Source organism: Papio anubis, chromosome 1 (assembly GCF_008728515.1).
Source record: "Papio anubis isolate 15944 chromosome 1, Panubis1.0, whole genome shotgun sequence".
Classification (NCBI taxonomy): Eukaryota; Metazoa; Chordata; class Mammalia; order Primates; family Cercopithecidae; genus Papio; species Papio anubis.
In genome coordinates, this window is record NC_044976.1 from 55,274,699 (window position 1) to 55,300,783 (window position 26,085).

General features: G+C 38.8%; 1 protein-coding gene across 1 annotated transcript in view; it reads left to right on the plus strand.

Annotated features, from left to right (window-relative positions):
* The first annotated feature begins 650 nt into the window (after nucleotides 1-650).
* The window catches only part of C8A (complement C8 alpha chain), a 63,474-nt gene continuing 38,039 nt past the window's right edge, over nucleotides 651-26,085 (plus strand). The window contains exons 1-4 of the mRNA XM_003891953.4: nucleotides 651-864; nucleotides 13,340-13,433; nucleotides 20,680-20,824; nucleotides 21,812-21,959. Of these exons, the coding sequence (XP_003892002.1) occupies nucleotides 788-864; nucleotides 13,340-13,433; nucleotides 20,680-20,824; nucleotides 21,812-21,959 (464 nt within the window). The 5' untranslated portion in view covers nucleotides 651-787. The remainder of the gene's footprint in view (nucleotides 865-13,339; nucleotides 13,434-20,679; nucleotides 20,825-21,811; nucleotides 21,960-26,085) is intronic.

Sequence of the window (26,085 nt, forward strand, 5' to 3'; positions counted from 1 at the left end):
ACTCTTAATTTAATTTAATTTAATTTAATTTATGTGTTGGAGAGTAAGAAATTATATGCAGGTATGGTACCATTAGCCCAGTTGTGTGGTTCTATTGACATTTGACATTATAATTCTAGAGAGTGCTTCTGGAGATGTCTATTTAAGACATCTGGCCCCCTCAAGAAACAGATATGCTGGATCTTGATGATAGCCAGTGTCTGTATGAAAAGTGGAAAGTCCATTGAATTACACATATATTTCAGGATTTAGATGTTTGGCAATATATAGTAGAACTTTCATGTAACTGTTGGCATTTCCTACATTTTTCTGAGTGCTTTATGTCTGAGTTGATATGACAATATTAGCCTTGTTTCAGTCTTGTGAAATAGATTGATCTGCCCTCAGAAGTTCCAAGAGATACCGGAAAAGACCAGGAATTCTAGAACTGCATCGTGGTTTGGTTTTTGTCTCTGTTTGAAAATAAGACCTCTTTGCTAAGCTGTTGTTGGTTAAATATCTTCTTTTCCTTAACCACATGGATATTGTTTTTCAAAAGGTCTAAAGGGCAGTGACCTTTGGTGTCTGGAACATTTTTAGAGTATTTAGGTAATCAATACTCTGGTTACTATTTAACCACATTTGAAAGAGAATCAATTGAGTTCCGTGCGAATTTGTGTGTATTGGGTGAGTTTCTAACATCAGATAGATCTTACAGGTCCCAGCCTGTAGACATCTTTTACTCCAATTTCCTGAATAGATAGCTTTATTCCTTCAAGGTAATATAGCGCGGTGGCTTCTGGCTGAGATGTTTGCTGTTGTTTTCTTCATCTTGTCTTTGATGACTTGTCAGCCTGGGGTAACTGCACAGGAGAAGGTGAACCAGTAAGTGGGCCATATGTCTCTGCAAAACTTGCACATAGGAATCGCCTGCTGGGGAACTAAGACACTTTTATGTTTGCAGCAGAGGCTGTGTTGGAATGGAAAATAACCTCTTTTCATGTTATTGCTACTCCCGTGGAGGAGGATGGGACAGTGAAAAGACCGTGCTAAATTGGCCTACGTGTAAATCACAGCTCTAATGCTTAGAAGCTGAGTAATTCAGGGTAAATCATTTAATCTGTTTGATCCTTAGTTTCCCTAGCTGTAAAATGAGAATAATAATACCTCTTCTATAAGAGTTAATGTAGATAAAATAAGATCCTGAATATAAAATGTAGTCAGCTTATAGTAGACACTTAATAAATGATAGTTCTCCTGAGTGGTGCTGAACAGTTAACTTAACCCCTACTTTCTTATCTGTAAAAGAGCATCATAAGAGTACCTGTCTCATAGTTTTGGGGGAGGATAAAATTAGATAATGTGTTCAAAATCACCTTGGGGGAGGCAAAGGACTATAGAGATGCTGGGTCATTTGATTCTAAAACTGACTTTATCTTTTGCTATGGGATAATAGAGGGAGGTGATATAGTTTCATATGTACATTGCATTTTACCCATTCTATTTTCTTGAGATTTCCAACCTAGCTTCATGAGTTGTTTTTTTTTTTTTTTTTTTTGTATCTTAATATTAAGTATTTTGTGGAGCCTAAGCAGTCCTTTATTTCACCTTTGGGATAGCTTTAAAGCAATCCCTTTCTCCCAAACATTAAAGATGTTAAACAGAATTATTTAATTATAATTCTTGATAGATGACGCAATTTTGAATCATTAGTGCTTTTAAATGCTAGAGCAAGTGAGAGTTCCTTTAAGTAACAGTTCAGAAGGGAGGAAAGCATTTTTAAAAGCAGTTAATCTGTAACTTGTATTTAAAGGAAATACAATTTTGAAATCAGAAAATTCATCTCTAATAATTAGAAGATAAAGCAAGAGAACTGTGGTAAAGGAAATCTCCGCCGAGATATTCTTAATTATAAAAGCTTATCATTGTAATCCTTTTTGAAAATGAACAAAGAGTCTTGATGTTTGATGAACTTATCAAACAAGACAGACCAGTGAAGAGGCAAATTTCAAGTCAAGGCAAAATAGAACCAATTAAATACTTTACAAAGTGCTGAAGAAGGAAATCATGAGGTCTTTGTATCTAATACCAGTGTGTCTGACACTGACTTTGAAAGTGAAAAGCTACATGGTGAAAAGATTTTATTAGGTTCAAATTCTGGCACTGACATTTACTAGCTGTCTGATCTCAGGAAAGTTATTTAATTTTTCGAAGCTTCATTTTCCTTACCTGTAAAATGGGAGGAAAGAAAGAACAAAAATTAAATGCATGAAAGTACTTAGATCAATACCTATTACCTATTACCTAGCAAGTGTTCAGTGAAAGCTGTCACCAGTGCTTTGTGTGATTGTTATTGTTATTTTTTGGTATTTTCATTCCCTTGATGGTTGACAATAATCAGACAGAACAAATTTATAATATACCAGTTGGCATGGATCTTTCTGATCAGTCAGAGATTTTAAACTTTATTTTTAAGTAATAGCACTCTTTTCCCCTGCAAAATAAAATTTCACATGAACTCTAACATTGAAAACAGATAATATATAGATTTACATTTTAATGGCACACATTTATTTTATAAGTCCATGTTTAACGTTTGCTCATTATAAAATCTTAATTAAAAGTATGTTATTTGAAAAAAAAATTTTAAAACAATGGTGATGGAAGGAAGTTATAATCTTCAGCCTCAAAATCAGTGGATCTCTATTACATGTTTTATACAAATAACACCTTTCAGTATGTATGTTGCTTAGAAGTTTTCAAGTTTTTAATTTGCCTAGAAGTTTTAATTGCAATTCTTTTAATGTATTGGGATTTGGTTTTTACTAAGAGTGTGGCCAACCTTAGTGAATATTCCATACGCTCAAAAAAGTGCATTATTCTGTTGTTCAGTGTAGTTCCAAGTCAATTAAGTCAAGCTGGTTGTTAATGTCACTCAAGTTTTCATCTTGTTCTATTGATTACTGAGAAAAGAATGTTGCAATCTCCAACTGTATTTGTGGATTTGCCTACTTACAGTTCTATCAGTTTTAGCTCCATGTATTTTAAAGCTATGTTATTAAATACACACACACACACATCTAGAATTATTCTGACTGCTTGATAATTTACCCCCTTATTATCATTAAAGGCTTCCATTATCCCAAGGACAATGGTCCTTGTTCTACAACCTATTTCATTTATCATTAATACATATAGTTATCCTTGCTTTCTTATGATCTGTATGTGCATGGCAAATCTTTTCCTATTATTTTATTTTAACTTATATGACTATATTTAAAAATATAATTCATGTGAACATACATAGATGAGGCTTGCTTTAGCTAGTCTCACAACCTCTGTCTTTTAGTTATAGTAATTAGACCATTTACCTCAAATATAATTATTGATAAACTTGGGCTTGAGTTCGCCATTTTACTATTTGTTTTCTATTTGTCCCATGTCTTCTTTGTTTCTATTTTCTTCTTTTTTGGGGGCCATCTTTTAGATTTATATTTTTCTAATTCCAAGGTGATATGGTTTTGTGGGTTTATAGTTTTCATCAAATTTGAAAATTTTTGCAATGATTCATTCATATATGTTTTCTGCCCCATACATTCTCATCTCTCTTTCTGATAGTCCAATTACAGAGATGCTAGCCTGCTGGATAAAGTCCCTCAGGTCACTGATACTCTTTCCTTTTTTTGTTGTTGGCGGTTTATTTTCTGTTTCATTTTGGTTTCTATAACTACATATTTATTAATTTTTTGTTCTGCAATGTTTAATCTGCTGTTAAGCCTATCCAGTGAATTTTAAATTTGAGTTAATATAATTTTCAGTTTTAAATGTCTCATTTGGTATCTTTTAATATCTTCTACTACCCTTCTCATTAGCTTCTTAATTCTCCTCAAATAATAGAGCATATTTACAATAACTCTTTCAAAGTTCTTGTATGCTAGTTCCATTATTTCTATTTTGTTGGTCTTTAGAATTAGGAAGGATTTAGTATCTAACTTAATCCACTCATGTTACAGAGCAAGAAACTGAACCCTAGAGAAAGAAGAGGATTATTCAATAACAAGATAACTCTGATAGGCATTTACGAATACTGGCCAATTTAACCCTTATTACATTCTTCTAAGAGTGTTGTTTTTATTATCCATCAGTGGAAGGCCAACATTTTCAACCCAACTTTTCCATTGATGAAAAGCAGAATTCCTTAGGGGAATTTTAAAAACGTGACTGAGGATCCCAAACACAAAGGACAACTATCTAAGCATCTAAAGCTGTTTCTTTTTGTTAAGTGGACCTATAGGCAGTTGACCCTAAAGAAGTTTCAATCATGATGTCCCTTTTTATTTTATTGCTTTTGTGGACATCAGAGTATATTTACCAAAGCATCTTTGGCCAAGGCCATGTGAATATTTTTAATAGTAGTCCAGACGACTGAAAATTGATGTGTATTCAGGAAACATGAATTTTTAATTAATAAAAACAATTGGAGTAGTGGATGTGACTCAAAAGTGAATCATGTAATATGGAGACTTTTATTTAGGGTAACTAATCTTTAGCAATACTTCAGGTGGCATTGGGTCTGGTCTATAAAGTATAATCAATCTGGGATTAAGTCCTGGCATCACCACGTAGTGGCTATGGAACTTGGGCCAGTTGCTTAAACTTCCTAGGCTTCATTTTTTTTTTTTCATCTATGAAATGGAGCTAATACATATTTCATAGAGTTTTTGTCAGGACTTGAGTAAGTTTATGTAAAGTACTTATAACAGAACCTGGTACATGGTAAGCCTTTAGAAAATTATTTTTATTACCCTGTTTCTCTTTTGTCAGAAATCCTTCAGAATACATCTTGGAATGCTTAAAAAATACATAGGCTTTGGAGTCTTTGTTGGTTTGAATTCTGGCCTTGCCACTTTCTACCTACAGAACCTTAAGCCAGTTATTTCAACTTCTTATGAATCGTTTTACTCATCTATAAAACGGAAATAGTACTTCCTACCCCCACAGGGTTCTTGTGAAATGTTAATGAATAACTTAAGATTATATGAGATAATATATTCGAGATACTGTGCTCAGCACTAGGGTACAATGGTGAGCAATACAGTCATGATCTCAGTCTTCTAGAGCTTGCAGTCTAGGAGTAGGAATAAAGTGTTAGAAGCTCTACGTATATGGCACTATGTTAGCATAGGACAGGCAGGCTAAGGAAAGCTATCTGGAGAGAATGAACTGAAGTGGAAAGGTTCGGCCAGATGAATGAGATATGATTAGCATTCTGTGGAGGAAATAGCGTTCTGCAAATACTGCAGGAGAGCCCAGTACATGCTTGGAACTTAAAGTTCTGTATGGAATTCTATGTGCATCTAGCACACAGTGAATACTTTTTTGGATTTATTTATTCATTCATTCAATAAATAAATATTACAGATATGCTAGGTGTTAGGTAATAAACTGAACAGATAATGTTTCAACACTCATGGAATTTATAGCGTAGCGATGGACTCAATAAATATGTAACCAAAAATATTATCTTAAAAATTGTGGGCGTGGTGGCTCACACCTGTAATCCTAGCACTTTGGGAGGACAAGGCAGGCAGATCACTTGAGCTCAGGGGTTCGAGACCATCCTGACCAATACGGTGAAACCCGGTCTCTACTAAAAATACATAAAATTAGCTGGGCATGGTGGTACATGCCTGTAGTCTCAGCTACTTGAGACACTGAGGCATGAGAATCGCTTGAAACTGGGAGCCGGAGGCTGCAGTGAGCCAAGATTGTGCCACTGCACTCTGATGTAAGCAACAGAGCAAGACTCTGTCTCAAAAGAAAAAAAAAAAATTTTTCTTTTACATTGTGATAAATACTGCAAAGGAAATAAATGGGCCCTTTGTTAGAGGATATCAGAGCAATCTAAAGACAGGCTGATTGAGGAAATTTTCTGTGGAGGTGGCATTTAAACTGAGATGTGAAGGGCGGTAGGGAGAAGCTAGGTAAAGAGCAGGGTAAAGCGGAGGGATCACCTGTGCTAAGACTCTGTGATTGGAAGTGGCTTGTCACGTTTGAGGACTGAAGAATGAGAGTAGCATGAAAGCAGAGAAATGCCTTAAGAAGAAGTCAAAAAATTGGACAGAGGCCAGATCCCAGAGGACCTTAGGCACCACAATGAGAAATTTGGATTTGAGTCTATGTGTAGTAAAACACACACACAAAACAAAAATCACTGAGAGTCTTATAAAGGAAGGATATTATCTTATTTCTCATTTGAAAAAATTATCTTCATTGCTGTGCAGAGAATGGATTGGAGAAAGGTAAAGTAGAAGAAGGTCTTGGCCCACAGGAGGGCATAACAAGGAACTGCTTAAAAGAGAAAATGAATAGTTTAGATGTGGAACCATTAAGTTTGCCGTGTCTAAGAGGCATTTGATAGACATATCAAATGGAGAAGTTGGATAAACAAAACAGGATTACAGAGGACTAGTCTAAGTTGAAGGCCTAAATGTAGAAACATTTGCACAGATCGTGTATGAAGCCAAGGACATGGATCTTACCTTCTTAAGGGTGAGAAAAGCAGAAAGAGAAAAAGAAGAAAGACCAGACTGCACCTTGAAGAATTCCAGTTTTTGGAGGAGAACTGGCCAGAGGTAGGAAGAGAGTGAGGAGGAATTATGCTGAAGATGTCCAAGAGATGAAAGTTCTCATGAAGAAAAAAGTGGTTAACAGACTGTGTGTTAGTCAGTTTTGTGTTGTTATAAAGGAATACCTGAAGCTGTGTAGTTTATAAAGGAAAGAGATCTATTTGGCTCATGGTTGGGCAAGCTGTACAAGAAGCATGGTGCCAGCATCTGCTTGGCTTCTGGTGAGAGCTTTTCCTTTTTTAATTGACATATACATGCTTATTTTGTTTTATTGAGCACCCAATATATGCCAGGCACTGTTCTGGGCCCTGGGGATATAAATGAGAAAGACAAAGTCCTTGCTTTCAGCTCTCATGAAGCTTCTGTTCTAGAAAAGTGTATGCAAATATTTTATATACTTTAAGTTCTATAAAGAAAATAGGAACATCCTGGTGAGGACTTTTGTGCTGTGTCAAAACATGGCAGAGAAGGTAAAAAAGGAAGTGGGCACATTTGAAGGGGACCAAACAGGAGGAGGAACCTTGCTTTATAACAACTAATTTCCATGGGAACCAGCGAGAATGAGTCTGTCTAGCCAGGAGAACCCACTCACTACTGCAAAAGCAGCACTAAGCCTTTCCTGAGGGATCTGTCTCAGGACCCAAACACCTCCCACCAGGCCCAACACTGCCACATCGGGAATCAAGTTTCAATATGAGTTTTGTTTTTTCCCCCCTACTTATTACACTCATGCAATCAACATGAGTGGGGACAAATAAACCATAGCAGAGGGCAAGTAAAACAAAACCAGACAACTTTCTACTGGACTTAGCAACATGGAGGTTGCTGAAGACTGAGTGCTTTCAAAGTTAAATCTAAAATACCTCTATTGTATGATGGAATCTCCATGTAACTGGATGGGACTGGCTCAAGATTATATGATTAGTGATAATCAGATTTTAATACAAGCTGAGCCAATTTATTAGGACAACCCCCTGGTAATCATCAGGGTTGGGCTTTCTGACCTTCTAGCCTAGGATTGGTAGCTAATTAATTATTTTCTTTTCTAAGTTGCTGAAGTGGCCACATTCTGGGTCAAGTATTTAACTTGCACGTTGCTTATTCAACTCTAGGTTTTAGACCCTTTGCGCAATAAGCTGCTCTATTTTAAAAGGCAGATGGGAAGCATGTCACTTGTCCACAGCCCTATCCGAGTACATTCAATACATTTTTGATGAAGACGGAGAGGTTTGATGAGCATGTGTGAGGTTGACAAGGTTACGGTGACGCTAACATGTATGCCAGGCTTGTGCTTGAGATTTTACATACATGATCTCATCCCATATTCAAAATAGTCTTGCAAACAATTTTCCCTGTTTCATAGCTATAAGAAAATTGAAATTCAGTAAGTAGCAGAAATCAGATTCAAATACCTATTTGCTGAACTCTAAACCTCTTTCTTTTACATCAGTGTTTCAACTGTGTTACATAGTCTTACAGATGATGCATAAAAAAAGAAATGGCCTGTGTTTCCTCACAAAATTTGGGAAATGCCAGGGTAAGCAAATTAAAATGCAGAAACTCTCTGAGCTTTTAATATGTTATTGGGCATTTTAAATCTCCAAGAATGATATGGTGTATGCAGTTCATCCAAATGTATTTGACCATGGAACTTTTCTCCTCTTCCTCCCCGACCCCTGTGCATATCTCAGGAACTGTACTCTGCAGGGTACTCTTTGAGAAACGCTGCAATAGCACCATATAGAATTGTGCTCATTCCACAGATTAAAAAACTTAAAGTCAATTAAAGCAGCTTGCTCATGGTAGCCCAGCAGGTGAGAGGCAAACTGAAGATGAGAAGCAAAGACTCCTAAGTCCCTGTGCTCCATATTAAATGTCTTACTGATTGAATAGACTTTTGCCAGCTGAGAGATGCCTTAAAAATATTTTCCAAGATTTATTAGGCCACAGAATTATGAATGGCTCCTTAAGTAATTAAACAATTTATACAGTTCTTTTGGAAAGCCATTTGGCAATATGTGCCATAAGTTCTAAAATCCCTTCAATGCAGTCATCCCACTCTACAGGATATATCTTCAACAAATAACTTGAATACTGAAAAACTGGGGACTCAATAATCCAATTGTTTAATGTAAGGGGAGTGGAACAATGTGTATTACCATAAATAGTTTAGGTTTCTGCTCTATTATTAAGTGGAAGAATCAGGATATAAAATGTAATACTCAGTATGACCTCAATGTGTTATGAAAATAAACAGAAGAAAATATAACTAAATATTCATGATAGTAAAATTTGGGACAATTCTTTTCATTTATAATCTTTCCCATGTTCTCTGTAATGAGAGTGTATTACTTTTATAATGATCAAAAAAGGAACTACATTGAAAAAATTATTGGAATAATAAAATGTTGGTCACATTGGTATTGGCTAAAAGGTTGGAGCCCTGTAACAACTTTAATGAATGGTCCTGGTGTACTTTCTGTACTCTGGCCTCCGTGATAGCATTAGCATGTATGCCTCCGTCTAGACATCGTGTCACAAGGCTTTTGAAACTACAGCAATACACCACTGCTCTGTCTAGGCTTTTGCTTCCATCCATTAGTACTGTTTCCCTCCGGTTTGACACATAATGCAGTCTCTATGGGCTTACAGTGACATTATCTTGACAATTCTGTAGTGAGATGCAGAAATAATGCTGGAGTCCTTTCCTGTTCCCAAACCTTCTCCCTATACCTTCTCTCTCTCCTTCCGATTATCCATGTTCCCACACTTCAAACTTTTATTATTAGAACAGTCTATTAGAAAAATGACGTGTGTAACAAACCCTGAGCCATTTGAATGTCGAGATACCAGGATCTAATTTAATTTAGATTATAAGAATCAGGTTCAAATAAATATCTCAACAATGTCACTGTCTATATCCCAGAAATTGGTTTTATTCTTTCTCTTCCCTCCCTATCTCAGTCCCTTCTATCCCTCCTTCCCTTCCTTCCTTCTTTCCTTCCTTCCTTCCTTCCTTTTTTCCCTCCCTCTTTCCCTTCCTTCTTTTTTTCCTTTTGTAAATATTTACTGAGCACTTTCCGTGGCCCTGGCCCATGACAGGTGCTGGGAACTCTGTAGCAAATATAGACAGTTTCTGCATTCATAGAGCCTAGAATCTGGTAGAGAAAAAATAAATTTTACAAATATTACAAGTTTGATAATTAAATATTGAGAAAATGTGCAGAGATTGACCAAATCATATGAAGGAGGTTTTCAACCAGTCTGGATATCAGGAAATATTTCCCTAAGGAATTGATGTTTATGATGAGAATGAAAGATACATAGGAATTAACCAAAGTAAAGAGGTAGATAATCGGATTCATTCAAGGTTGGGATTTACAGTTAGGTGTGATCGAGGGAACAGTGGAGTCTAGGTGTTTAGAATATAGGTAAGATTTTAAAGTGATGAATCATGGAATCAAAACTGGTTATAAAGGTAAATAAAGATAAGAGGAGTTCTTATTGAAAGGGAGGAAGCTTAGATGTCGAGATAATGGAGATCCCAATGAGGTTCAAGAAGAAGTGCAGTGGGAATCCCCTTAAGCCTGTAAGATAGAAAGACAAGAGGCTGTGGAGCCCCCAAGTAGCTATTCACAGGTGATTCATGAATGAATGACTTGGAGGAGAAGTTGTTTTAGAGAGTGAGAAGGTTCAGAAGAGAAGATTATTACAGATGAGGAAGAGGAGCAACCGAGCAACCAGAGAGTTGGATGACTCATTTGTAGGGATGATGAGTCTCCCAGCATGAGGACAGGAATTGATGTAGGGGGAAGATTGTGAGCTGGGCAATGACGTTTTCTTTGAAGGGATGGGAGGGCTTCTGCCTGCTAGCACCGTGTTACAGATTAGAGCTTCTCAAAGTGTGTTCTGCAGACCCCAGGAAGTCCCCAATATCTTCTCAGGGGACCTGTAAGTTCAAAACAGTTCTCATAATAATGGTAAGACATTATTTTACCCTTTTACTGTGTTTACAGTTGCACCGATGGTACAGAGGCACCAATGGATAAAACTGCTAGGGCCTTGGTCAAAATCAAGGCAGTGGCACTAAACTCACAGGAAAGAACATACAAACAAACAAACAAAACTCCTAAGTTTTAAGTTTTACTTAAGAAAGTCCTTCTAGAAGCAGTAAGAATTGTTAATTTAATTAAACCTCAATCCTTGAATAGATGTGACTTAAGTATTCTATGTAACAAAATGGGAAGAATGCATAGAGAAATCACTGAGTATGCACTGAGTATGATGATTGTCTTGAGGAAAAGCAATTATTTGAGCTGTAAGTTAAGGTAACCACTTGTCTTACTACTTGGACTACTGTAACAAATTACCATAGACTGGATGTTTAAGCAGCAAGCATTTATTCTTCACAGTTCTAGAGACTGGGAAGTCCAAGATCAAGGCGCTGGCAGATTCAGTGTCTGGTGAGGGCCTACTTTTTTGGTTAACAGGTAATCATCTTCTAGCTGTGTCTTCACGTGGTGGAAGGGATGTGGGAGGTCCCTGTGATCTCTTTAATGAGGGCACTAATTCCATTCATGAGGGCTTCACCCTCATGACCTAGTCACCTCCCAAAAGTCCCACCTCCTAATACCATCGGATTGGGGATTAGGTTTCAACATATAAATTTTTGGGGGACATAAACATCAGTCAATAAGACCACTTTTTTTCCTGGAACACCATTTTTTCTTGATGAAAAAACTGCCAAACTATGGTTATTTGGGCTTAGATATTTGCCATGCATTGTATTAAAAAATGCAGAGACCCTATCATTTCAAGGAAAACAAATAACATTACCTGTTACTAATAACAAGATTGGAGTTTCTATGAGAAAATTAAAATTTTGGAAACATATCCACTACCATGAACTTGACGAGATCACTGGTGATATTAACAAGTTTGATGTTTAGATATTATACAGTGAAATGTATTAATATTTGTAAGGCACATACTCAGTGAACCATGATTTTCCAAATTTCGAATGCCTGATGTTATAAAAATTGTATGTGGGCACAAGATCCATTCAAAGTGTAGAGACCAATGGATTTTAATGTGACAGAGAACAAAAAATTCACTGATATGCTTTCAGGTTCCACATGCCACTAACATGTAAGAAATTGCCTCTTGTCAAGTTTTCATTTAATACCAAAAGAGAGCATCCACAGTTATTGGAAAAGGCTGTTAAAACACTCCTCCCCTTTTCAACTACATAACCATGTGAGGCTGAGTTTTCTTCATAGATTTCAATCAAATCAATATATAGCAACAGATTGGATGAAGAAGCAGAAATAAGATTCTAGCTACTTTCTTCTAAACCAGACATTAAAGGGATTTGAAAAAATGTACATTTATGGTAACATGTAATAGGTTTGTTATTGTAATTTTAAATAAGTTAATAAACAAGTATTTTTTAAATTTCTCAGTTTTAATTTTGAATTCTGTGAATATTGGTAGATCTAGCCCACTTACCAGCTCTTTGAGGTCTTTAGTAATTTGCAGAAATGTAAAGGTATCCTGAGACCAAAAGTTGGAGAACCAGAGTTAAAGATAGACAAAATTTTCTGAACTATTCCATGGCTCCTTGTGCAGAGTTTCAACTTAGGTGTCATTATTCATCAAATTCATTACATAATTAGCATGAGATTTGAAACACTTTCTGTTCCTACACGAGGGTTATAATCATGCCATTCTTCACAGCGGTGGCTGCCTGGCTCTCAGAGGCTGTGGTAATTCTAGTGTTAACAGAAGATGTTCCCACTTTCCCCGTGGGCCAACCTGGCCTTGAAGTTTTAGCAGTGATGCTATGGGAAGAGGCTAATGTGGAAGCCAGGCAAGCTTGTGGCTTGTCCCCCTTTCCCTGAGTAGGCTTTTTAATTGGTGAGGGGGAAGCATGGGGTAAGAGAAGGATCGTGGGCTTGGAGATACACTCTCTCACGTCTGTTGGCTGATTCATAAAATGAGGCAGTAGCATGATGAGGAGCAGGTAACAGGCTTTGCCATCAAACCAACCAGTTCCATTTTTGCCTCTGTCGTTCCTGGGCTATGACTTCAGGGCTATTTAGCTTTTAGGAATCCCAGCTTTCTTACACTGTACATAAAATAGATCTAATAATATTTATCTCCAAGGATTGTTATAGGGATTAAATGAGATAATCCACATAATGTCCCAGCATGTAATAATGAAAGTCATCTTGTAGTAAACCTTTCATAAGCATTTCAATACACTTTCAATAACCCTTTTAGGTAATGTTATTTTTAGCGTAGTTTTACAGAGGGGAAAGCTGTAGTTCAGAGATATTAAGTAATTTACTCAAGTTTTCAAAGTCAGCAAGTGGTGGTTAAGATTCAAACCCAATCCTCTTACCCCAGACTCCACATTCTTAACCACTGAGCTTTCTGCTACTTTGGCTCTTCAAAAATTGTTAGCCCTCTTTAATATTCTTCTCTCTAAAATTATAATAATTTGATGCATGGGAGACTGATATGGTATTAAAGGGATAATTTATATAAACCCTCTGGCACCATACACTCTCTCATTTCTGTTGGCATTTCTACATAAAGTAGGAGTACAATAAATGTTCATTCCTCATTTCTTTCAAACCGTGTTTTACTGGAAGGAAAATGTGCACAGCTTTCTCATTTGCTTAAATTTTGCATCTCAAAATTGATGCAGGGATCTTTCCTTTCTTTAGGAGAGTAAGACGGGCAGCCACACCTGCAGCAGTTACCTGCCAGCTGAGCAACTGGTCGGAGTGGACGGATTGCTTTCCATGCCAGGACAAAAGGGTAAGACACTTATAACCGGTTTTGGGGCATTTCATATTTGATGTGTGTATTAGGCATTCAAATGGAGATTAAGCAGATCACTATGTCTAGGGGCCTGGGGAGAAACTGGGTCTAGAAATTGTTGTTTGAAAGCCATTGTACATGGACGGTGACATTTGTTTCTGCGTCTCCCGATTTTGTTTGTAGGGTAGTGTTGAGTGAGGCTGCAAAATATGTGTGTTATGGCTCATAGGTAGAAAAGTCGCTATCTGTATATAGGCACGTTTATTTCTGTCTGAGTCGTGGCAAATCTCTTGCCCACTAATGAGAGTCTTCTGGAGAAACTAATTGCTCAGAAACAAAATACCAAACTGCCCATGAGGAGATGAGATAATCCAGGGGATGTCCCAGGTGTGTTCTTGAGAATTCCATTTTCATCTAGGGAAAAGACCAACACACCCAATGAACAGAGGTGTGTCCACTTTGCCCATCTAAATGGTTTTGAATAGTTCAAAATGATCCCTAGTACCATTGACATATGAAGGGAAGAGGGATGTTGGGAGCCCTCCACTCAGGCAGAGGGGAGCATTAAAATTCTGACTTTGTTAAGAATCCCTGGCTCACAGTGATAATAAAACGTAGTCAGCTGGGTGTGGTGGCTCACATCTATAATCCCAGCACTTTGGGAGGCTGAGGCAGGAGGATTACTTGAACCCAGGAGTTCAAGACCAGCCTCGGCAACATAGCAAGACTTGCTCTCTACAAAAAATACACACGCACACACACAAAATTAGCTGGGCATAGCGGTGCACACCCAGAGTCCCAGCTACTCAGGAGGCTGAGACAGGAGGATCACTTGAGCCCAGGCGTTCGAGGCTGCCGTGAGCTTGGATTGTGCCACTGCACTCCAGCTTAGGTGACAGAGCCAGACCCTGTCTTGTAAATAAATAAATACATAATAAAACACAGTGTAACTTCTAGTCTGCTTTATTATTGTTTTAAAATTCCCTTCAGACACACATGCCTGTATTAGATGCTCCCTTCCCCACTCGGCATACCACTCACTGCCTGAACCTTGTCTATTAGCACACTACTGCCAAGTTTCAGTGTTAAGATTCAGTTCCGCAGTTTAGATCCGGCTTTGCCTCTTATCTGCATTGTCACTTTGGGAATATTTTTAATCATCTCTGTGTTCAGTTTCCTTATGTATAAATTGGAGTAGTAGGAGTACCTACTTTCTAGAATTGTTATGAGCAATACATGAGTAATGCACACAGAACCCTTCTCATGCATCTGGCTCAGAATGCATGTTTAAGAAATTCCAGATGGTTTCCTTCTTTAATTTTTTCATTTTTATTTCAGTAGCTTTTGGGGAACATGGGTTTTGGTTACATGGTTAAGTTCTTTCATGGTGATTTCTGAGATTTTAGTGCACCCGTCACCCGAGCAGTATACACTGTACCCAGTGTGTGGTCTTTTATCCCTCACCCTCCCCACATTTCCCCCCAAGTCCCCAAAGCCCATTATATTATTCCTGTGCCTTTGCATCCTCGTAGCTTAGCTCCCACTTATAAGTGAGAAGATATCATATTTGATTTTCAATTCCTGAGTTACTTCACTTACAATAATGGCCTCCAAGTCCATCCAAGTTGCTACAAAGGCCATTCATTTCATTCCATTTTATGGTTGACTAGTATTCCATGGTGTATATGTACCACATTTTCTTTATCCACTCGTTGGTTGATGGGCATTTAGGTTGTTTCCATATTTTCCAATTGTGAATTGTGCTACTATAAACATGCATCGCAGTCTCTTTTGTATATAATGACTTTTTTTTTCCCCTTTAGGTAGATACCCAGTAGTGAGACTGCTAGATTGAATGGTAGTTCTACTTTTAGTTCTTTAGGAAATCTCCACAATGTCTTCCATAATGGTTGTACTAGTTGACATTGCCACCAGCAGTGTAAAAGAGTTCACTTTTCACCACATCCATGTCAACATCTATTATTTTTTGATTTTTTAATTATGGCCATTCTTTCAGGAGTAGGGTAGTATCTCATTAGAGTTTTAATTTGTGCAGTGCCAGCTGTTTTTCTAATAATGATCTCTGCCTTCCTCTTCATCCCCAGTCCCACTGCCCTAAATTAATCCCTGCTTTTTCCTCACCTGAGATCTTGCAAAGTTTGCAAATGGTCATCCTGCCTCCAGACCCACCATTCAGAGAGAGAGGTGCTCTGTGAATGTTTCTGATGAGTTATTCAAAATTGCATAGCAGTAAGTGGTGGAACACACACAATTTTGACCTAGTTCATTCAACATCAAAGTCTGAAATTTGTTATTCTACCTCACTCATCTCTGAGAAGTGCTGAAGAATTTTAGACTGTTCCTGTTTAAATGTGTTTGATCCCTACATGCTCATTTTGCTCTGACATCCTGTATTAGTTTCTTGAGTCCACTGGAACAAATTCCCACAAACTCGGTGGCTTAAAACAACAGAAATGTATTCTCTTACAGTTCTGAAAGCCAGAAGTCTGAAATCAAGGTATCAGCAGAGCCATGCTCCCTCTTAAAGGCGCTAGAAGGGACTCTGTTATTAGGTTGGTGCAAAAGTAATTGCAGTTTTGGCAGTAAGTAGTAGCAAAAACCACAATTACTTTTGTAGCAACCTAATATTTGCCTCTTCCAGCTTCTGGTGGCATTGACAGTCCTTACCTTGTGGCTGAATCCCTGTGATCTCTGCCTCCCTGGTCACATTGTTGCCTCATCTGTGAGTCTTCTCCTCTGTGTATCTGCCTGTAATCTCTCTCTGCCTTCTTACAAAGATACTGTGATGACACTTAATGCTATCCAGACAATCCAGGGTAATATCTTCATCTCAAAAACTTTAACGATGTCTGCAATGGCCAGCTTTCCGAATAAGGTAAAATTTACAGGTTCCATAAATTAGGACTCGATATCTTTGTGTGGCCATTATTCAACCTGTTATACATCCTAAATTAAATTTTTCTTATTTGTTTCAGTTTAGACAGCAAGTAGCACAAGACAATGATTTGCAGTTTAAATCAGAACAGAATTATTTACTTAGCGACTCAAAAACACATGTGTTTTTAAAGTAATCCTTAAAATAATTAATTCTGTTAATTAAGTGAAAGACCACCCTAGTTTTTTTATTAGTGCGTTCCTTCTTCTCAAAAACATCCAAACAAAGATGTACATTTCTGGAAGGAAATATTATCTACCAGTTAGAAAAGAAAATTGTGTCTTAATGATCCCAACCACAGGCAATAGCGTGGAGAAATCCCTAAGGGAATATTGGCACCAACCTTCCTGCCACATAAATATCTTCATTATTTGATAGCAACCTAGAAAATAGGGAATCAATGGGAATGAACCTTATGGCTTACACCATCATTCCCAGTATAGATACTATAGGAAGGATGACAGTGGCAATAGTCACCATTTATTAAATAATTTCTATGTACCAGACAATTGTGCAAATGCCTTAAATAAATTATCTTGTTTGACTTTCACAGCCAACTGTAAATGACAGACATCATCATCCACTTTGTTTAGGTCACCCATTAAGAACATGACAGAGCCTTGATTTAAAACTTGGTCAGTCTGACTCCAAAAAGCTTCTGCAGCTGACCCCTCCACACTACTGCCTCCCACTGAACCATCCTGGAGCGTAATGAGTGACATAGTGGTCACTTCAATTCCTTTTGAAGTAGCCCAACAGCTGGATACAAGAATGATGATGACATTGATAACTACTTTTACTGAGTGTATATCAGAAACCAGGCGAAGTGATGATTTCTTTGCATGTATTATTATGAATCTTTGCAATGTTCTCAGATATATTTCATTTAAAAATGAGAAAACAGGATCAGAGATGTTAAGTAGTTGACCCAGTGATGCATATACAGTAGGTGGCAGAGCTGGAATTCTAACTCAGCTCAAAATGGGATTCCCATAGTATACTTAACTTCATAAACTTGTGAAGATTAAATAACATAAGGAATGTAAAGTGTTTGGCCAATAGTAGGCGCTCAATACATGGTAGCCACCATCACCATTATCAAATTGGTAGCTACAGGTTTTAAAAATCTAATATAATTTTTAGAGTAATAGAGAAAATTGGCTGCTAATTCAAAGAAGGAGTACTCAAAGGCAAGTACCTACTGTGTCTGATTTCAAATAACATTGTGTGTTGTTTGGAGAAGCTCAAGCCCTTACTAAAGCATATTAAATCTGTTCCTATAAGTCACCATGAAAGCACTGCAGAACAGTGACATGTACCAGATCCCTGTTGCTCATTTAACTGTGAACTCCTCACCCTATAACATGTACAACAGATATGCTAAGGTATCCTTGCACCAGTTTTCAGGCTCAAATTTGCTCTTTTGTCAAAGAAGCAAAAATGGAGTTTAGAATGACCTAACTGCAATATTCCAAGCAGTAATATTTTCTTTCTTTGGACCTTGGATAAATACCTTTACAATTCACTCCCAACCTCATTCTCAATGAAGTGGAATTATAAGCACAACATATTCATAATAAAAAGCTGTAATCAAAATAGATGTCACGTAATGGCAAATAGTCATCTGAGTTGGACAGCAGTATCCCATGCATAATGTCCTTGTTAGATATTCCATTCTCCTTATGACATTGACTGGATATCTACTCAGTGCTGGCCATGTTAAAAAGTCTGAGACGCTTTCCTTCAAATAACGTGTAACATTAGTTGATGATAAAAGAAAAATACAGAAAATATATTTAAGATAATATATCTTAAGTTTCAAGCAGAAAATGGAGACAATAAGATCTATACGAGTTCACAAGAAAGTCAAACCTTTGGGGTTTGAATTGTGGGAAAGAGGCTGAACAGTTCTAAAAGACCTCATGGTGGAAAACAGGCTTTAAGCTGTATTTTAAAGGAAGGAAAGATTTGAAAGTGAGATGAGAAGTCATCCTAAGAAGAAAAACCATGAACAAGAGTCTATAGCCAGAAATAAACACAGTATGTTTAGGAACAATGAACAAGATATATTTGGCTGAAGTCATAGTGTCATGTAAGGAAATTATAGAAATGTATTTAACGTGGATAGCAGTTACACTTCAAAGAATGTGAATGACTAAACACTTCGGAACAGAGGAAGTAACAGATAAACCCGTGTTCTTGGAAGGCACGTCTAGAAATAAACTGACATAAAGAGAGGAAAAGAAAGAAAGAAAGAAAGAAAATTGGCTCTATGTTTCCATGCTGATCACTCCTTTATTTGCTGTGCTGAGGGGCAAGAGTATGGGTGGAAAATTAAAATATACTGATATTCTCCAACTGGTCATTAATTACAGTCTCTTCCCACAGAGTTTACAAATCTGTTACTGCTGTTATTAACTGAAAGGCAGGACAGGCCTGTGGACAGGTTTGATCTTCACCTCTCCTTGCTAACTTTGCCACTTTGCTAATGAGCAGCTAAGGAGACAGAGGTGGGCAAGAAGAGAGGCGAGCTGCACTGCTCCACAAATCACCCGTGGAATCACCTGGAAAGACTACATGGATTACAATAACAATGTGAAAACCACCTCTGCTTATTGAGCACCGATAATATATCAGAAACAGGGCTAGGGGCTTCTTCACACATTCTCTTACTCAGAGATCACACAGTCCTTTCCAGGGAAAGTGCCATTACACCCATTTCACACAGTGGAAGACAGAAGCTCAGAAAAGGGAAGTGGCTTGCCCATGGGCAGTTGGTCAGAAAATCTGGGACCTGAACCCAAGTCCATCTAATCCTCATGTCCATGCTCTGTCAACTTCAGGACACAGGTGAAAGGATATTAGTCATTATAATTAGGTGAGTCATTTAGCTCACCCACCTCATTGCACAGATTTAGAAACTGAGCAACAAAGTACCAGACACTGATACCTCTCACACCAAGTAAGAAATTGATTGAGGTAGGAAACCCACTTCTTTTGCTGCTCAAATCATTGCTTTCTTACCTACACGCTAACATTCTTAAAGGAAGGGGCCTGTGGGCTGAGCCAGGGAGAGAGACAGCAGGAAATACAGGGCTGCACATTTCCTTTTCAGCCACTGTGTGGTTGCTATCCGTGCTGCATGTTTTGTATTATTACACATTTTATGTCCTTAACTAGACTCTAAGCTTCTTGAAGGCAGGAATAGAACCTCATGTTTCTCTGAATATCCTAGTGTTCAGCTTCCTCCTTCTACACTAGTGCCTGACACTACGCTATACAGAAAACATGATTATGAAACTCTAAAGTCCCAAGATTGGCGTGCATTTTAATTCTTCCTTCTGTCAAGTGTCTATTTATCTGCAGTCAAAGGTGGACCCAGGGACTCAGATGATGTCTTCAGAGCTCTCTTTGTCTCTCTTTGTCTCTCTATCTCTTGGATGGGTGCTTTCTGCATAATAGGCAAGGCATCTACAATTGTTTCCAACAATTCCATGAAAAAGAAGCTGTCTCTTTGTAAAAGAAAATCCCCAGAGAGAACTTGATTGGATGGGATTGAGTTATGTGCCAATCCCTGAAGCAATGATTACAACTAGGCAGATGTGATGATTTGATGGACCAGGCCTGGTTCATACCCACACACCCCTGTGACTGAGGAGGCGAGGTCATTCCCACCTGAACCATACGAGATATATTCCAAAGAAAGAGGGGAATTCCAGGACCAGAAGAAATGTTGCAAATAAAAAGCAACAGATGTCTTCTAAACGTGCCTCTTGAGTACCTGACGCTAGATCAAGTGCCAAGTGTGCGAAGCTATATAAGACATGGTCCTCTCTTCCCCACCCCCAATATGCAAATTGCTCATAGTCTGGTGGGAGAGATGGAGAACTACATGGATACTCAATTGCAACTTCATATGCCAAGTGCTAGTAGAGAGGGAGTGAGCAACCTGCAGAATGTTACTGAAAGATGAATAGGAATTTAACTTCTTCAAGAAGAGGGAACAAAGGTTCTCCCTAGTAAGTAGGAAGACCCTAGAAATATCTTGTCCAAGCCTTTCATTTGATGCTTGGAGGCCCTATTCAACATTCCAGTGGGTGATTGTGCCACTTCTGGTGACACACCCCTGTTTATGCACACTCATCCCTCAAAAGACAGCTTTGCAGGAGGCTCTCAATCATTAGGTAATTATTTCTTATGTTGAGCTGAGACCTGGCTGCACAAATCTTGGTTAATTGATTGATTGATTAATTGACAAGCATGTTTCTGGTTCAAAATCTGTTTTAGTACCGATACCGGAGCCTCTTGCAGCCAAACAAGTTTGGGGGAACCATCTGCAGTGGTGATGTCTGGGATCAAGCCAGCTGCTCCAGTTCTACACCTTGTATAAGGCAAGCACGGTGTGGACAGGATTTCCAGTGTAAGGAGACAGGTGAGTAGCATTCCAGCAGGATAACAGCTGTACCTGTCAAAAGTGACATGTGAAACCCTTCCCCAGGGAGCTTATTAAAATGCGTACTCCTGAGCCCTTCCTCTCGAGGCTGCCATTCTGTAGGTTTGGGATGGGTCCCAGGAATCTGCATTTTAAGCCAAGCCAGCAGCCCAAGTAATTTTGATTCAACTTTGTAGGAACATCTGTTGATTCATTTAGAAAAAGATACAATTCATTCATTCATCCACTCATTGAACAAATATTATTGGCCACATATTATGTGCCAGGGAGTAAGCTACCTGCTGTTAATATAGACATGAAAAAAATAATGCACCTTACCGTGATGTACTCCTAGTCTGGAGACGTAGAAGGAGCTAATTAAGATACTGTGTGATAGCCATGGGCACATACATGTGCATGGTCTAGTGGGACTTTCTAGCAGAAGGTTCCCAAATCTGCTTTGGGCAGTCTGGGTGGGCTTCAAAATGGTAGTTGAGTAGAGACTTGTGAAACAAAATGGAACTTTCTAGGAGAAAGAACGTACAAAAGCATGGGAATCAGAGACTCCCAATCAGCCCAGAATGTTTGCAGCCTCAGGGCTTTGGGAAGAGAAGTAGGTGATGGGCAGGTAGGTGATGGGCAGGTAGGTGATGGGCAAGTAGGGTCTAGACTGTGGCATTTGGAAGAAGCGGAATGGAGAGCCACTGGAGGATACTGAGCAAGGGATTACATGGACTGGCATTTTAGAAAGATTACTAGGGCTGCAATGTGGAGAATTAGAGAGAGACAGAAACTTAGGCAATGCCCAAGCTGGGGGGCTGCAGGCGGGAGCTCATGAGGCTGGAAGGAAGGCAGAGGTGGTGAGAACAGAAAGAGGATGGGACAGATGGGAGGTTTATTTCTGAGGCAGAAAGGACTTACTGATTGTGTGTGTGGGTCTGGAGGGATACGGGAACCCCGGGAGCAGCCACAGTCTCTCCTCTCCAGGTCGCTGCCTGAAACGCCACCTCGTGTGCAATGGAGACCAGGACTGCCTTGATGGCTCTGATGAGGACAACTGTGAAGATGTCAGGGCCATTGACGAAGACTGCAGCCAGTACGAACCAATTCCAGGATCACAGAAGGCAGCCTTGGGGTGAGGGCCTGCCTACTAGCTATTTAGGAGCAGGGAATGATTTGTCTTTAATTGTGAGCATTAGTTTTGAGGACAGCAGGGGGCCATTTTGTAGGGTTCCTCTGGAGTGCATGCTGTGAGCTACTCTCATTGTCCCCAGAGATGACTTGCCCAGTCCTGCCTATGTGACACTGCCCATGCTATCTCCCCATGTATCTGCCTGACAGTCCTCCTCTCTTTTAGTACACCTACCCTACTGCTCATCTCCCTTCACCCCAGTGCTGTTTCTAAGGCCCATTTAAGAAGCCACAGCCTCCATGAAGCCTTCCTGATGTTTCAGAAAGATAGCTCTTCTCTGGTCTCAGCCCTTTCCTTTCCAATAGCCCTGTTCACAATCTGCTTTGCACTGTAGAGGCTTGCAATAACCAGGACTAATGGTGTGACACAGTATAAAGACAATGGGCTCAGGATGAGACAGGGAGGGGCTTTAATCCCCACTTTCCCATTGCTTACTTAAACCTCTCAGGGCACAGTGTCTTTATCTGTTGAGATGAAATCAGCCTCGATTCTAACTTCTCTTCATTCACCTTATGTTCAGGTTCAGTTCCTTGAATGCATCACACTCTTTCCTTCTGAGCCTTAAGCAATTTGGTTCCTTCTTCCTGGAATATTCTTTCCCAAATTCCTACCTGGGTAACTCCTTATCTAATGTTCTGCACTGAATTGTGTCTCCCCTTACCCCCACATTTATATATTGAAGCTCTAACTCCTAATGTGACTGAATTAGGAAATAGGGATTTTAGAGAGGTAATTAAGATTAAATGAGGTCATAGGGTAGGACCCTAATTCAAGAGGACTGGTGGCTTTATAAGAAGAGAAAGATATACCAGCGATCTCTCTCTTTCCACACATGCATAGCGAATGAGACATGTAAGGACACAGCAAAAAGGCGGCTGTCTTTGAGACAGGAAGAGAACCTCCAGCAGAAAGCAACCCTGACAGCACCTTGATCTTGGACTCTTAGCCTCCAGAACCATGAGAAAATAAATTTCTGTTGTGTAGGGCACCTAGTCCATGGTATTTTGTTGTGGCAGCCCCTGCAGACTAGTACACTGAGGTACCATCTCCCCTAGGTAGTCTTTGTAACAGCCCCCTCCCCTGCTCTTGACTTTGCCTGGGTTGACTTAGTCCCCTCCCATTGCTCCCAGAGCCTCCTGCAAGTCTTATTCTCACAGCTCTTACCCAACAGGGCTGGGGACGTCTGTTGGGGTGTCTATCTACCCAGGCTAGGGGCTCCTTGTCATCTCTGCTTCTCCAGTACCAGAACAGGGCTTAGCTCAGAGTGACATTCTAGTACTGCCACTCTGTTTTTGCCTAGGATCTTGTCTCCTAACTTGAAAATAAACTCTTTGAGGGCAGAGGTTGCTTCTGACTCAGCTTTTTCATCTCCTTAGCCCCCGTGTCAGAGCTTGTCCTATAGCCTCTCACTGAATATTGGTTGAATTGAAACAAATCAATATGATCAGCTGGATCTTTACAGATAAGGAAATGAGGAGATGTAGTAACTGTCACAGAGTGACTCAGCCCTGTTGCAGCCCACTCAAGGACAAGTGGGGGTTCCATGGAATGCAGCCCTCATTCATTATGGTTAATTGCTCTGAGATCACAGCCCACCTACTTGATGGAATTGACCTCTGTAAGTGCATGTAGATATACACACATAAAAAGATGAGAAAATTCTGTGTTCTTTCATACCAGCAGTATTAGTTTGCTGGGATTGCCATAACAAAACACCACATCTTGAGTGGCTTAAACAGCAGAAATTTACTTTCTCACAATTCTGGAGACGAGAAGTCTGAAGTCAGGGTGTCAGCAGAGTGGTTTCTTCTGAGGCCTCTCTCCTTGGCTTGCCGATGGCTGCCCTCTTCCTGTGTCTGCACGTGTTCTTCCCTCTGTACATATCTGTGTCCTAATTTCCCCTTCCTATAAGAGCACCACTCACATTGGATAACAGCCCACCATAATGACCTCACTGTAACTTAATTACCCCTTTAAGGACTCTGCCTCCAAATATACTCACACTCTGAGGCTTTGGGAGTTAGAACTTCAACACATGAATGTTGGGGAGACGTAATCCAACCCGTAACATCAATAAAAGGGGATTCTTGTTGATTTCAAAAGTGACTGTAGAATAAACAATAGAAGTGTGAAATATTGACATGTTGAAATGAAAAATAATACCTTCCTTATTGGCAGACCATGGATCTTCTCCCATGTGATTTAACTAGAAACATTTCAAATACACTTTCTGAACAGTGTGCTTCACCCACGCTGAATACTGAAACTAGTAAAATGGTCCTGCTCTACTTCAACCACTGATGTTTGATGGTTCTTCTATTTATCTCAGATCTCAGAGGCCCTTCATACTCTTATTTTTTTCTAATTCATTTCCCAGATTAAAATGTTTACTTATTGTTAGAGAAGTAATACCTGTTTGAAATAAAAACTGAGAGTTTTCTTCCATCCTCTCTTGCCTGCACTCCATCCAACAGCCCTCTCTCCGCTCCCTCCCTAGAGCTGACCCATGTTAACAGCTTGGTGAAGATACTTCCAGATTATGTAAAAAATGCATTGACAATATGCATTACATAGAAAATATACCTATGTGTACTGGGCATTCTAGACACAGGTATATTTTACATAAGTATGATCGTGCTATACGTATTGTCTGTAACTTGCATGTTTTTACTTAATAGTATGGTTTTAAGATTTCCCCCAAAATTTCTATCTCTTTTTAATAAGCATCATATTCTTCTATAACATAGTCAGCAAACTATGGCCTGAAGGCCAAATTCAGCCTGCTGTTCTTACAAATAAAGTTTTATTGGAACACAGATTTCACCCTGCGATGACAGAGTTGAGTAGTTGCAACACAGCCCTGTGACCTGCAAAGCTTAAAACATTTACTATCTGGTCCTTTATTAAAAAAAGAATTTCTAACTCCTCATCTATAGTATAACTATACAATAATTTATTTGACTACTTCCTATTGAAAGATAATTAGATTCTTTCCCATATTTTTCTAGTACAAACAATGTGCTATGGACATTCTTGTACACGTAGTTTTGTACACATGTGTGATTATTTCTGCATAGTAGATTTCCAAAAGGTAGAACTTCTTTGACTACACCTTTCCCTTTTAACTGGGGCTTTCACAACCAGCTTTTCCAAATATATATAGGCTTCATGCTTAGAGGTTATAGTATACTCTTAGGGAATACTGTTTCTTTGAGTTTTTTTCGGTCTGTTAAGAGGCTATATATATAAGCTACAGGCAGAAACATGTTCAATGGTCAGGAAGATAGAAACTTCAGGGGAAGTAGAGGGAAAGGAACCCAGATTTTTCTATCAACAAAATCTGGGGAAAAAATCCAGCTATGACTAGAGGCAAGTTATTTAATTTTTCTGATCTTCAATTTCTGCATTTGCAAAGTTGTCATGACGTTGAAAGCTAATATATGCTAAATGTCTACTAGAGAATGTATTCAATTTATTGTAGCTATCATTACATCACTTACACTAATATGAAGAAAGAGAAGGAGAAAAAAGAGAAAAAGGAAGTTAACATACATTGAATTTCTACAATCTGCCAGGTGCTCTATAATTATCCACTTATTCCTTTGAGGTGGATTTTATTCGCAATTTATCCCCTGCTCCTTTCCTGCCTTGTGCCCTTTCACAGAGGCCGTAAACAATCATGATGATCGCTATGCTACAGGTAGTCACTGCATGCCTTGGGAACACAGAGGAGGAAGCAGCAGTCTGTCCAGAGCATTCAGAGAAGGCTGTTGACAGAAGGCAACATTTGGGTTAGCTCCTTAAGGTTAAATAGGAATTTAAGAGAGAAAAAACAAGCAATAACTATATTGTCTGTAACATAAGAGGCTTTGATTGTCAGGTCTTAGAACTCTTAGCCAACTCTACTGTTTTTGTTCTGTTAACTTTCCCTTTTTAGAAAATTAAAGTTGTATTTCATCTGCTTGACATTATTTTACCTGAATATGGTAAAACCATCCATATCCTAAAACATGGAACCTGGGCTGATGATTTTTAAATACTAGAGAAAGGGAAGTATGGAGAAATATTT